We start from the raw sequence: 14,767 nt of genomic DNA on the forward strand, positions 1-14,767 counted from the left end.
GCACAGGATAATTCTATATGGCCATAAGAGCCCTGTGTAAGAATATATTCTGGATGGATGAGGCACATTTCTCGCGTTATATGCAGAGATACACATGCAGGAGACACAGGGCTGATGTGAGCTGATCATGGAGCTGAGAGTGATGATGATGATGGCACCCACTCCCAGCTAGGTGAGGGCATCTCCGTGCACTGAGTGTGAGTGGCAGGGGGTGGGTGGAATAGTAGAAGGAGTAGGAGGGACATCAGCCTGCAGCCTCCGCCTCTCCCTTCCATCTGGGTACTGTTGGTTTCGGACGGGAGGAGAGCAGAAGGGGGGCAGTCATTTATGCAGTGAGGGAGCCGGAGAGAACTGCTGTCTCCACTCATAGCCCACATTCATAGCTAAGGTGCCAGGAGCGTGTGAGGAGGGCACTGAATTGGCACCCTGGCATAGTATAGCCCCCAGCACTGGAAAGGAAGCTCTCAAGAAGGAGGACATCCAGATTAGCACTTGGCAGCAGGAGCCTAGAGTCAAAGTGCAGGGTAATCCCAAAGTGAGGAGACGCGCAGGGGGCCATCCAAGTGCCTGGGAACTTTTCTCCACTATCTGCTGGGCTGATCCTGGAACAGTCAGTGCTGGAGTGCGCCCTCACCTGTCCTGAGTGCTGGGGACCTTGTCTTCAGGGACAGCAGGACATATCATGGCTTGTAAATTGCTGCTCTTCGTCCTGACTGTGCTGCTGGGGATTCTTGTACCTACATGCTGGGCTCGTATATACACCAACCACTGGGCTGTGAGGATAAAAGGGGGAGCTCAGGAAGCCGACAGGATAGCTAGCAAGTATGGCTACATCAACATGGGAAAGGTAATGTCACTGCTTGTTTCATGCTCATCTGCATTCCCAGAACTTTTCTCCCCCATGTGGGGCTGATCCACTTTCTGTTATGCTGCATGTGGGGTGATTGCTGGGTATATGCAGTGCCCATCTGTGCTGAGGAGCTGGCAATCCACAGGTCCTACAGAACTCTGGACCAGCTGCTCATTTCTTATGAAGCGATAGAGCATAGAACACATTCCTTGCAGAACTAGAAGTCCCAGCATACCTTCCATCACAGGTACTGCAATGACAAGAACATAAGCTTCCTAGGGGATCCTGATTGTACCCCACTAGGACCTACAAAGGAGGGTGTCAGGCTGAACTTTACCTGGAGGCTTGTAATGTCCATGGGGACAACACATGGATGCAGGGTCTAACCCTGCACTGGGAATGTGTGTGCCTGTGGCAATGATACTCTGCTTTCTGGAGATTTGTGGAACTTAGTTAATAAGTTTGTGTATAATGGACTTGAGAATTCAGAATGAACTTGTGATATTACCTGTCTTTTTCAGTCTTGGGTTAAATGCTTGAGCAGGTAATTCTCCCTGTGTCCTTATAAAATGATAGTACAGAAATTCTGGTTATGGAGACAAACATGGTACTATGTGACAATGGAGTGGCTGCAGGAGAGCCAGGGTCCAGTACCAGAGCCAGGAGGGCATGGACTGGAGGGCAGCTGCAGGTGGTGACACTTTCCTGGTGCGTTACCAGAGCCAGGGGGTCATGGACTGGAGGGCAGCTGCAGGTGGTGACACTTTCCTGGTCCAGTACCAGAGCCAGGAGGCATGGACTGGAGGGCAGCTGCAGGTGGTGACACTTTCCTGGTCCAGTACAAGAGCCAGGAGGCATGGACTGGAGGGCAGCTGCAGGTGGTGACACTGTACTGGTCCTGTACCAGAGCCAGGGGGCATGGACTTGAGGGCAGCTGCAGGTGGTGACACTGTACTGGTCCTGTACCAGAGCCAGGGGGCATGGACTGGAGGGCAGGTGGTGACACTTTCCTGGTGCAGTACCAGAGCCAGGGGGTCATGGACTGGAGGGCAGCTGCAGGTGGTGACACTGTACTGGTGCAGCACCAGAGCCAGGGGGTCATGGACTGGAGGACAGCTGCAGATGGTGACACATTCCTGGTGCAGCACCGGAGCCAGGGGGTCATGGACTGGAGGGCAGCTGCAGGTAATGACACTTTCCTGGTCCAGTACCAGAGCCAGGAGGGCATGGACTGGAGGCCAGCTGCAGGTGGTGACACTTTCCTGGTCCAGTACCAGAGCCAGGAGGGCATGGACTGGAGGCCAGCTGCAGGTGGTGACACTTTCCTGGTGCAGTACCAGAGCCAGGAGGGCATGGACTGGAGGGCATCTGCAAGTGGTAACACTTTCCTGGTACAGCACCAGAGCCAGGGGGGCATGGACTGGAGGTCAGCTGCAGGTGGTGACACTTTCCTGGTGCAGTACCAGAGCCAGGAGGGCATGGACTGGAGGGCAGCTGCAGGTGGTGACACTTTCCTGGTGCAGTACCAGAGCCAGGGGGGGGCATGAACTGAAGGATAGCTGCAGGTGGTGACACGTTCCTAGTGCTGTACCAGAGAACCAGGGGGCATGGACTGGAGGGCAGCTGCAGGTGGTGACACTTTCCTGATCCAGTACCAGAACCAGGGGGCATGGAAAGGAGGGCAGCTGCAGGTGGTGACACTTTCTTGGTCTAGTACTAGAGCCAGGTGGGCATGGACTGAAGGACAGCTGCAGGTGGTGACACTTTCCTAGTGCTGTACCAGAGCCAGGAGGACATGGACTGGAGGGCAACTGTAGGTGGTGACACTGTACTAGTCTAGTACCAGAGTCAGGAGAGTATAGACTGGAGGGCAGCTGCAGGTGGGGACACTTTCCTGGTGCAGTAACAGAGCCATGGGGGCATGGACTGGAGGGTGGAGGGCAGCTGCAGGTGGTGACACTTTCCAGGTGCAGTACCAGAGAGCCAGGAGAGCATGGACTGGAGGACAGCTGCAGGTGGTGACACCTTCCTTGTCCAGTAGCAGAGCCAGGGGGAGCATGGATTGAATGGCAGCTGCAGGTGGTGACACCTTCCTTGTCCAGTACCAGAGCCAGGAGAGCATGGACTGGAGGACAGCTGCAGGTGGTGACACCTTCCTTGTCCAGTACCAGAGCCAGGAGAGCATGGACTGAAGGACAGCTGCAGGTGGTGACACCTTCCTTGTCCAGTACCAGAGCCAGGAGAGCATGGACTGAAGGACAGCTGCAGGTGGTGACACCTTCCTTGTCCAGTACCAGAGCCAGGAGAGCATGGACTGGAGGACAGCTGCAGGTGGTGACACCTTCCTTGTCCAGTACCAGAGCCAGGAGAGCATGGACTGAAGGACAGCTGCAGGTGGTGACACCTTCCTTGTCCAGTAGCAGAGCCAGGAGAGCATGGACTGAAGGACAGCTGCAGGTGGTGACACCTTCCTTGTCCAGTAGCAGAGCCAGGGGGAGCATGGACTGAATGGCAGCAGGTGGTGACACCTTCCTGGTGCTTCCAGACTCTGACAGGCTCCACATTAGATCTTTGCAGGCTTCCTACTACTCTAGTTTGGGTTTATTTATTGCAGAGCACTGAAAGCCTAGCTTCTTTTCATTATGGAGCGCAGCACACCACTGAGAAATGTGCAGACTTGTGTCTAGTACATGACAGATTCCCTAGGTGGACATTCTCTGGCAAGTTTGCTTAGCTTCAGTGCGGGCAATGAGAGGACTCAGTGTGGACTTTGATACCTCTGTGATAAAAGCTAACCCTCTGAGCCTCGTACTTGAAGGGGGAGGGTGGGAATTTAAGGGAAAATAAGAGGGTCATCTGAGATATTCTTCTGCACACAACATTTGTTACAAATGATAAACAATTCCTACAATGTTTCTTTATATATGGATGTATCATAAACACCATTTCTTACTGAAGATGTGCAATATGGAGTAGATTCTTATTGTCAGACGTCACAATTACTGATTTATGATGAAACATCCACCAAGGTCTGCTTTCTTCCTTTATCATCTATTCTAGTTCAATAAGTGAATCTCTTGGTATTTTTGTGGATATTTTTTTAGACTTTCCAAGTTGATTCCGACACGTTTCAGTTTGTGGTGGGGGATGTCAGTGACTGTAGAAAAAAAATCTCATTCCAGTGAACTTTAACCAAGTGATAAACCTTTGTGATTCATGCATGAAAATAGGGGAGGAAGTTTCAATACTTCAAATTATAGAAGAAGCTGACTGTACATTTTAAGAAATTGCTTAAACGTCAAATCCCTAATGATCTTGTGGTCTGAATCAGAAGCACATCACCCTGGCTGAGGCCAACAATACCTTACGGAAACGGTGGCATTCACACCGGGTCAGCTGCTGTTCTGTAGGAAAAATGCTGGCTGCCTTAAAGCTGTGGTGCACTACTGGACAAGCCCTTTTTAAGGCCAGAGTCACACTTGCGAGTGCCTCGCGTGTACCTCGCGCCAGTTTCTCATTGAATCACCCGGCATGGACTCACACTCTCCGGACAGGAACGTCTCCGCTGCATAGACATACATGCAACCGACCCGCTCCTGTCAGGAGAGTGCGAGTCCGTGCCGGGTGATTCAATGAGAGACTCGCACGAGTTACACGCGAGGCACTCACAAGTGTGACTGTGGCCTAAGTGTTAAAGTGGGCCCAATAAAATAAAAAAGCATATACCCCCCTCCCAAACTGGTGCCATTCCAACGACATAGGCATTGTTATGTTATGTGAGCACCGCAGCCTATCAGCGGCTTATGAGCTGCAACCTCCACACTTTTCTCAAGCGGAATAGTTCTGTCCGACATAGTGTGAAGGCTTTAGGCCATGATCACACATTGAGTACTTGGTGAGTTTTTCACCTCCAATTCAAGTCAAAACCAGGAGTGGTGCCCATGTTTCTATTAGGCCAGAATCACACTTGCCTCGCGTGTAACTCGCGCAAATCTCTCATTGAATCACCCGGCATGGCCGCACACTATGCATACAGGAGCGTCTGAGCTGCATAGAGATACATGCAACTGACCCTCTTCCTGTCAGGAGAGTGTGCGGCCATGCCGGGTTCTACCATGAGAGACTCGAGTTACACGCGAGGCACTAGCAAGTGTGATTCTGGCCTTACCGTATCACTTTGAGAGTTGAGTATATTCCTTTTTTATAGGGGCCACTTTACCATGGAAGAAATAATTCTCATCTTTAGCGGACAATATAACGGAATCATTATGAAATGGATGTCATTGACTATAATTGGATTTATTTTTCTTTAATCTGTTAATGTTTTAATGGGCTGTCTTTTTATAGCAGACTACATTATGGAATATTACCAAACCAATAGCAATCAAACTAACAGATGCAAAAATTTACATTAAAATGATTTCATTTGTTGCTTTAGATTTTTCAGTAAAAGTAGATAAATAAAGGCTAGTGTGAATAGGGTTTTAGCTGGCAGTAGAATCTTCTGTTATATCTTGTATGTCTGTAGATGCTATAATACACACTACTCTAAAGGGTACGTTACACGCTGCGATCTCACTAGCGAGATCGTTAGCGAGCGTACCCGCCCCCGTCGGTTGTGCGTCACGGGCAAATCGCTGCTCGTGGCGCACAACATCGCGAGGAACAGTCACACATACCTGCCTAGCAACGTCGCTGTGACCGGCGAACCACCTCCTTTCTAAGGGGGCGGTTCGTTCGGCGTCATAGCGACGTCACTAAGCGGCCGACCAATAGAAGCGGAGGGGCGGAGATGAGCGGGACGTAACATCCCACCCACCTCCTTCCTTTCTCATTGCCGGCGGCCGCAGGTAAGGAGATGTTCTTCGTTCCTGCGGAGTCACACATAGCGATGTGTGCTGCCGCAGGAACGAGGAACAGCCTCGTTACTGCACATACAACGATATTTGGTGTTTGAACGACCTCTCCAAAAAAAACAACGATTTTTTACCACTTTTGCGATCGTTGAAGGTCGCTCGTATGTGACACATGCTGCGATGTTGCTAACAACGCCAGATGTGCTTCACAAACACCGTGACCCCGACGATACATCGTTAGCGATGTCGCAGCGTGTAAAGTACCCTTAACTCCAGTCTGCTATATTTGTAGCCAATAGTCTGCAAATGTATTATTTTTGCATCTGGTAGTGTTACTACATTTGTATGCAGTACTGTCTGGCAGTGATATCGTGATGTCCCAGGTTGGTATTATTGTAAGCAGTGATATCTTAGGTTGCACTTATTGTATGCAGAGATCTCTAGATAAATATTATTGTATACATTGATCTCTAGGATACTATTATTGTATGCAGTGATCTCCAGGATACTATTATTGTATGCAGTGATCGCCAGGTCACAATTATTGTATGCAGTGATTTCCAGGTCACTTTCGTGTATGCAGTGATCTCCAATATTCTATTATTTTATGCAATGATCTCTAGGGCACTCTTTCTGTATGCAGTGATCTCCAGGATACTATTATTGTATGCAGTGATCTCCAGGATTCTATTATTGTATGCAGTGATCTCCCGAATACTCTTATAGTTTGCTGTGATATTCAGGATACTATTACTGTATGCAGTGATCTCCAGGTTACTATTTTTATATGCAGTGATCTCCAGCTCACTTTTCCTGTATGCAGTGATCTCTAGTATACTATTATTTTATGCAGTGATCTCTAGGCCACTGTTACTGTATCCAGTGATTTCCCCGTTACTATTATTGTATGCAGTGATCTCCAGGATACTATTATTTTATGCAGTGATCTCCAGGATACTATTATTTTATGCAGTGATCTCCAGGATACTATTATTTTATGCAGTGATCTCCAGGTTACTATTATTTTATGCAGTGATGTCCAGGATACTATTATTTTATGCAGTGATCTCCAGGTTACTATTATTGTACGCAGTGATCTCCAGGATACTATTATTTTATGCAGTGATCTCCAGGATACTATTATTTTATGCAGTGATCTCCAGGATACTATTATTTTATGCAGTGATCTCCAGGATACTATTATTTTATGCAGTGATCTCCAGGTTACTATTATTTTATGCAGTGATGTCCAGGATACTATTATTTTATGCAGTGATCTCCAGGTTACTATTATTGTACGCAGTGATCTCCAGGATACTATTATTTTATGCAGTGATCTCCAGGATACTATTATTTTATGCAGCGATCTCCAGGATACTATTATTTTATGCAGTGATCTCCAGGATACTATTATTTTATGCAGTGATCTCCAGAATACTATTATTTTATGCAGTGATCTCCAGGTTACTATTATTTTATGCAGTGATCTCCAGGATACTATTATTTTATGCAGTGATCTCCAGGTTACTATTATTTTATGCAGTGATCTCCAGGTTACTATTATTGTACGCAGTGATCTCCAGGATACTATTATTTTATGCAGTGATCTCCAGGTTACTATTATTTTATGCAGTGATCTCCAGGATACTATTATTTTATGCAGTGATCTCCAGGTTACTATTATTTTATGCAGTGATCTCCAGGACACTATTATTTTATGCAGTGATCTCCAGGATACTATTATTTTATGCAGTGATCTCCAGGATACAATTATTTTATGCAGCGATCTCCAGGATACTATTATTTTATGCAGTGATCTCCAGGATACTATTATTTTATGCAGTGATCTCCAGAATACTATTATTTTATGCAGCGATCTCCAGGTTACTATTATTTTATGCAGTGATCTCCAGGATACTATTATTTTATGCAGTGATCTCCAGGATACTATTATTTTATGCAGTGATCTCTAGGATACTATTATTGTTTGCAGTGTTCTCCAGGATACTATTATTTTATGCAGTGATCTCCAGGTTACTATTATTTTATGCAGTGATCTCCAGGATACTATTATTTTATGCAGTGATCTCCAGGATGCTATTATTTTATGCAGTGATCTCCAGGATACTATTATTTTATGCAGTGATCTCTAGGATACTATTATTGTTTGCAGTGTTCTCCAGGATACTATTATTTTATGCAGTGATCTCCAGGTTACTATTATTTTATGCAGTGATCTCCAGGTTACTATTATTTTATGCAGTGATCTCCAGGATACTATTATTTTATGCAGTGATCTCCAGGTGACTCTTACTGTATTCAGTGATTTCCACGTTACTATTATTGTATGCAGTGTTCTCCAGGATACTATTACAGTATGCAGTGACCTGCAGGATACTATTATTGTATGCACTGATCTACAGGATATTATTACTGTATGCAGTGACCTGCAGGAAGCTATTATTGTATGGACTGATCTATAGGATACTATTACTGTATGCAGTGACCTGCAGGTTACTATTATTGTATGCACTGATCTACAGGTTACTATTATTGTATGCAGTGACCTGCAGGATGCTATTATTGTATGCACTGATCTACAGGATACTATTACTGTATGCAGTGACCTGCAGGATGCTATTATTGTATGCACTGATCTACAGGATACTATTACTGTATGCAGTGACCTGCAGGATACTATTATTGTATGCACTGATCTACAGGTTACTATTATTGTATGCAGTGACCTGCAGGTTACTATTATTGTATGCACTGATCTACAGGATATTATTACTGTATGCAGTGACCTGCAGGAAGCTATTATTGTATGGACTGATCTATAGGATACTATTACTGTATGCAGTGACCTGCAGGATACTATTATTGTATGCACTGATCTACAGGTTACTATTATTGTATGCAGTGACCTGCAGGATGCTATTATTGTATGCACTGATCTACAGGATACTATTACTGTATGCAGTGACCTGCAGGATGCTATTATTGTATACACTGATCTACAGGATACTATTACTGTATGCAGTGACCTGCAGGATGCTATTATTGTATACACTGATCTACAGGATACTATTACTGTATGCAGTGACCTGCAGGATGCTATTATTGTATACACTGATCTACAGGATACTATTACTGTATGCAGTGACCTGCAGGATACTATTATTGTATGCACTGATCTACAGGATACGATTACTGTATGCAGTGACCTGCAGGATACTATTATTGTATGCACTGATCTACAGGTTACTATTATTGTATGCAGTGACCTGCAGGATGCTATTATTGTATGCACTGATCTACAGGATACTATTACTGTATGCAGTGACCTGCAGGATGCTATTATTGTATGCACTGATCTACAGGATACTATTACTGTATGCAGTGACCTGCAGGATACTATTATTGTATGCACTGATCTACAGGATACTATTACTGTATGCAGTGACCTGCAGGTTACTATTATTGTATGCACTGATCTACAGGATACTATTACTGTATGCAGTGACCTGCAGGATACTATTATTGTATGCACTGATCTACAGGTTACTATTATTGTATGCAGTGACCTGCAGGTTACTATTATTGTATACACTGATCTACAGGATACTATTACTGTATGCAGTGACCTGCAGGATGCTATTATTGTATACACTGATCTATAGGATACTATTATTGTATGCACTGATCTACAGGATACTATTATTGTATGCACTGATCTACAGGATACTATTACTGTATGCAGTGACCTGCAGGATGCTATTATTGTATACACTGATCTATAGGATACTATTATTGTATGCACTGATCTACAGGATACTATTACTGTATGCAGTGACCTGCAGGATACTATTATTGTATACACTGATCTACAGGATACTATTACTGTATGCAGTGACCTGCAGGTTACTATTATTGTATGCACTGATCTACAGGATACTATTACTGTATGCAGTGACCTGCAGGAAGCTATTATTGTATGCACTGATCTACAGGATACTATTACTGTATGCAGTGACCTGCAGGATACTATTATTGTATGCACTGATCTACAGGATACTATTACTGTATGCAGTGACCTGCAGGATACTATTATTGTATGCACTGATCTACAGGATACTATTACTGTATGCAGTGACCTGCAGGATGCTATTATTGTATGCACTGATCTACAGGATACTATTACTGTATGCAGTGACCTGCAGGATGCTATTATTGTATGCACTGATCTACAGGATACTATTACTGTATGCAGTGACCTGCAGGTTACTATTATTGTATGCACTGATCTACAGGATACTATTACTGTATGCAGTGACCTGCAGGTTACTATTATTGTATGCACTGATCTACAGGATACTATTACTGTATGCAGTGACCTGCAGGATGCTATTATTGTATGCACTGATCTACAGGATACTATTACTGTATGCAGTGACCTGCAGGATGCTATTATTGTATGCACTGATCTACAGGATACTATTACTGTATGCAGTGACCTGCAGGATGCTATTATTGTATACACTGATCTACAGGATACTATTACTGTATGCAGTGACCTGCAGCATGCTATTATTGTATGCACTGATCTACAGGATACTATTACTGTATGCAGTGACCTGCACGATACTATTATTGTATACACTGATCTACAGGATACTATTACTGTATGCAGTGACCTGCAGGAAGCTATTATTGTATGCACTGATCTACAGGATACTATTACTGTATGCAGTGACCTGCAGGATACTATTATTGTATGCACTGATCTACAGGATACTATTACTGTATGCAGTGACCTGCAGGATGCTATTATTGTATACACTGATCTACAGGATACTATTACTGTATGCAGTGACCTGCAGGATGCTATTATTGTATGCACTGATCTACAGGATACTATTACTGTATGCAGTGACCTGCAGGATGCTATTATTGTATGCACTGATCTACAGGATACTATTACTGTATGCAGTGACCTGCAGGATGCTATTATTGTATGCACTGATCTACAGGATACTATTACTGTATGCAGTGACCTGCAGGATGCTATTATTGTATGCACTGATCTACAGGATACTATTACTGTATGCAGTGACCTGCAGGATGCTATTATTGTATGCACTGATCTACAGGATACTATTACTGTATGCAGTGACCTGCAGGATACTATTATTGTATGCACTGATCTACAGGATACTATTACTGTATGCAGTGACCTGCAGGATACTATTATTGTATGCACTGATCTACAGGATACTATTACTGTATGCAGTGACCTGCAGGATACTATTATTGTATGCACTGATCTACAGGATACTATTACTGTATGCAGTGACCTGCAGGATGCTATTATTGTATGCACTGATCTACAGGATACTATTACTGTATGCAGTGACCTGCAGGATGCTATTATTGTATGCACTGATCTACAGGATACTATTACTGTATGCAGTGACCTGCAGGATGCTATTATTGTATGCACTGATCTACAGGATACTATTACTGTATGCAGTGACCTGCAGGATACTATTATTGTATGCACTGATCTACAGGATACTATTACTGTATGCAGTGACCTGCAGGATACTATTATTGTATGCACTGATCTACAGGATACTATTACTGTATGCAGTGACCTGCAGGATACTATTATTGTATGCACTGATCTACAGGATACTATTACTGTATGCAGTGACCTGCAGGATACTATTATTGTATGCACTGATCTACAGGATATTATTACTGTATGCAGTGACCTGCAGGATACTATTATTGTATGCACTGATCTACAGGATACTATTACTGTATGCAGTGACCTGCAGGATGCTATTATTGTATGCACTGATCTACAGGATACTATTACTGTATGCAGTGACCTGCAGGATTCTATTATTGTATGCACTGATCTACAGGATACTATTACTGTATGCAGTGACCTGCAGGAAGCTATTATTGTATGCACTGATCTACAGGATACTATTACTGTATGCAGTGACCTGCAGGTTACTATTATTGTATGCAGTGATCTCCAGGATACTATTACTGTATGCAGTGACCTGCAGGATACTATTATTGTATGCACTGATCTACAGGATACTATTACTGTATGCAGTGACCTGCAGGATGCTATTATTGTATGCACTGATCTACAGGATACTATTACTGTATGCAGTGACCTGCAGGATGCTATTATTGTATGCACTGATCTACAGGATACTATTACTGTATGCAGTGACCTGCAGGATGCTATTATTGTATGCACTGATCTACAGGATACTATTACTGTATGCAGTGACCTGCAGGATACTATTATTGTATGCACTGATCTACAGGATACTATTACTGTATGCAGTGACCTGCAGGATACTATTATTGTATGCACTGATCTACAGGATACTATTACTGTATGCAGTGACCTGCAGGATACTATTATTGTATGCACTGATCTACAGGATACTATTACTGTATGCAGTGACCTGCAGGATACTATTATTGTATGCACTGATCTACAGGATACTATTACTGTATGCAGTGACCTGCAGGATGCTATAATTGTATACACTGATCTACAGGATACTATTACTGTATGCAGTGACCTGCAGGATGCTATTATTGTATGCACTGATCTACAGGATACTATTACTGTATGCAGTGACCTGCAGGATGCTATTATTGTATGCACTGATCTACAGGATACTATTACTGTATGCAGTGACCTGCAGGATGCTATTATTGTATGCACTGATCTACAGGATACTATTACTGTATGCAGTGACCTGCAGGATGCTATTATTGTATGCACTGATCTACAGGATACTATTACTGTATGCAGTGACCTGCAGGATGCTATTATTGTATGCACTGATCTACAGGATACTATTACTGTATGCAGTGACCTGCAGGATGCTATTATTGTATGCACTGATCTACAGGATACTATTACTGTATGCAGTGACCTGCAGGATACTATTATTGTATGCACTGATCTACAGGATACTATTACTGTATGCAGTGACCTGCAGGATACTATTATTGTATGCACTGATCTACAGGATACTATTACTGTATGCAGTGACCTGCAGGATACTATTATTGTATGCACTGATCTACAGGATACTATTACTGTATGCAGTGACCTGCAGGATGCTATAATTGTATACACTGATCTACAGGATACTATTACTGTATGCAGTGACCTGCAGGTTACTATTATTGTATACACTGATCTACAGGATACTATTACTGTATGCAGTGACCTGCAGGATGCTATTATTGTATGCACTGATCTACAGGATACTATTACTGTATGCAGTGACCTGCAGGTTACTATTATTGTATGCAGTGATCTCCAGGGTACTATTATTGTATGCAGTGATCTCCAGGTCACTGTTATTGTATGCAGTGATATTTAGGATACTATTATTGTATGCAGTGATCTGCAGGATACTATTATTGTATGCAAAGATCTCTAGGTCACTTTTCGTGTATGCAGTGATCTCCAGGTCACTTTTCGTGTATGCAGTGATCTCCAATATTCTATTATTTTATGCAATGATCTCTAGGGCACTCTTACTGTATGCAGTGATCTCCATGATACTATTATTGTATGCTGTGATTTCAGTGATACTATAATAATAATAATAATAATAATCTTTATTTCTATAGCGCCAACATATTCCGCAGCGCTTTACAATTCAGGAGGAACATATACATATCATATACATAAACATATACAAACAAGTAACAATTATAGAGGCTACAATATTTAAAAGGAAAAATGGCAACCCTGCTCGTGAGAGCTTACAATCTACAATGAGATGGGGGGAGGGGCAAGGTACAAGTGTTTATTTAAAATGACAATCCAGCCAGCTCATGGGGGATAGATGATGGCTTCCTGGACCAGTTGGCAAGAGCCTTGAGATGCATTTGGGTGCCAAGGAGTTTGACGTGGGGTTATGTTCTGAGAAGTTGTAGAGGGATTATGTGAAATTAGTTTGGCTAGGGAGTGTGATAGGCCGCCCTAAAAAGATGCGTTTTTAGGGAGCGTCTGAAGCTGAGTAAGTTGTGATTTGTCCTAACTTCTTGGGGTAGAGCGTTCCAGAGGTTTGGTGCAGCTCGGAAGAAGTCTTGGATTCGGGAGTGGGAGGTTCGAATTAGTGTGGATGTTAGTCGAAAGTCATTTGCAGAGCGTAGAGAACGGGTGGGATGATAGACAGAGAGGAGGGTGGAGATGTAGGAGGGTGCTGCACTGTGGAGAGCTTTGTGGGTGAGAACAAGCAGTTTGAATTGGATCCTGTGATATATGGGCAGCCAGTGCAATGACTGGCACAGCGCAGAGGCGTCCGAGTAGCGGTTAGCCAGATAGGTGACCCTGGCTGCTGCATTAAGGATGGACTGTAGAGGGGAGAGTCTAGTTAGGGGGAGACCAATTAATAGAGAGTTACAGTAGTCAAGGCGAGAGTGGATCAGGGCCACGGTGAGGGTTGTTGTCGTTTCAATTGTGAGAAAGGGGCGGATTCTAGAGATGTTCTTAAGGTGCAAGCGGCAGGTGCGGGCAAGAGATTGTATGTGGGAGGTGAAGGAGAGATCAGTGTCAAGTATAACCCCCAGACAGCGGGCCTGCGGCCTAGGACTTATCGCTGTGCCACACACAGAGAGGGAGATGTCAGGTTTAGGAAGGTTGGGAGATGGAGGGAAAAGAAGAAGTTCAGTTTTGGAAAGGTTAAGTTTCAGATAGAGAGCAGACATGATGTTGCAAACTGCAGTCAGGCAGTCACTTGTGTTCTGTAGTACAGCGGGGGTGAGCTCAGGGGATGAGGTGTATAGCTGTGTGTCATCAGCATAAAGATGGTACTGAAAGCCAAATCTGCTGATACTATTATTGTATGCAGTGATCTCCAGATTACTATTATTGTATGCACTGATCTACAGGATACTATTATTGTATGCACTGATCTGCAGGTTACTATTATTGTATGCAGTGATATCCAGGATACTATAATTGTATGCAGTGATTTCAAGGATACAATTATTGTATGCA

The 14,767-nt window shown here is 43.7% G+C and overlaps 1 protein-coding gene across 2 annotated transcripts in view; it reads left to right on the forward strand.

The window, feature by feature from the left end:
* Window positions 1-300: 300 nt before the first annotated feature.
* PCSK5 (proprotein convertase subtilisin/kexin type 5) overlaps window positions 301-14,767 on the forward strand; it is an 883,213-nt gene continuing 868,746 nt past the window's right edge. For both annotated transcript variants that reach the window (XM_075318085.1, XM_075318076.1), the window contains exon 1: window positions 301-847. In XM_075318085.1, the coding sequence (XP_075174200.1) occupies window positions 683-847 (165 nt within the window). In that variant the 5' untranslated portion in view covers window positions 301-682. The remainder of the gene's footprint in view (window positions 848-14,767) is intronic.

This window comes from Anomaloglossus baeobatrachus, chromosome 1 (genome assembly GCF_048569485.1).
Source record: "Anomaloglossus baeobatrachus isolate aAnoBae1 chromosome 1, aAnoBae1.hap1, whole genome shotgun sequence".
Taxonomy (NCBI): Eukaryota; Metazoa; Chordata; class Amphibia; order Anura; family Aromobatidae; genus Anomaloglossus; species Anomaloglossus baeobatrachus.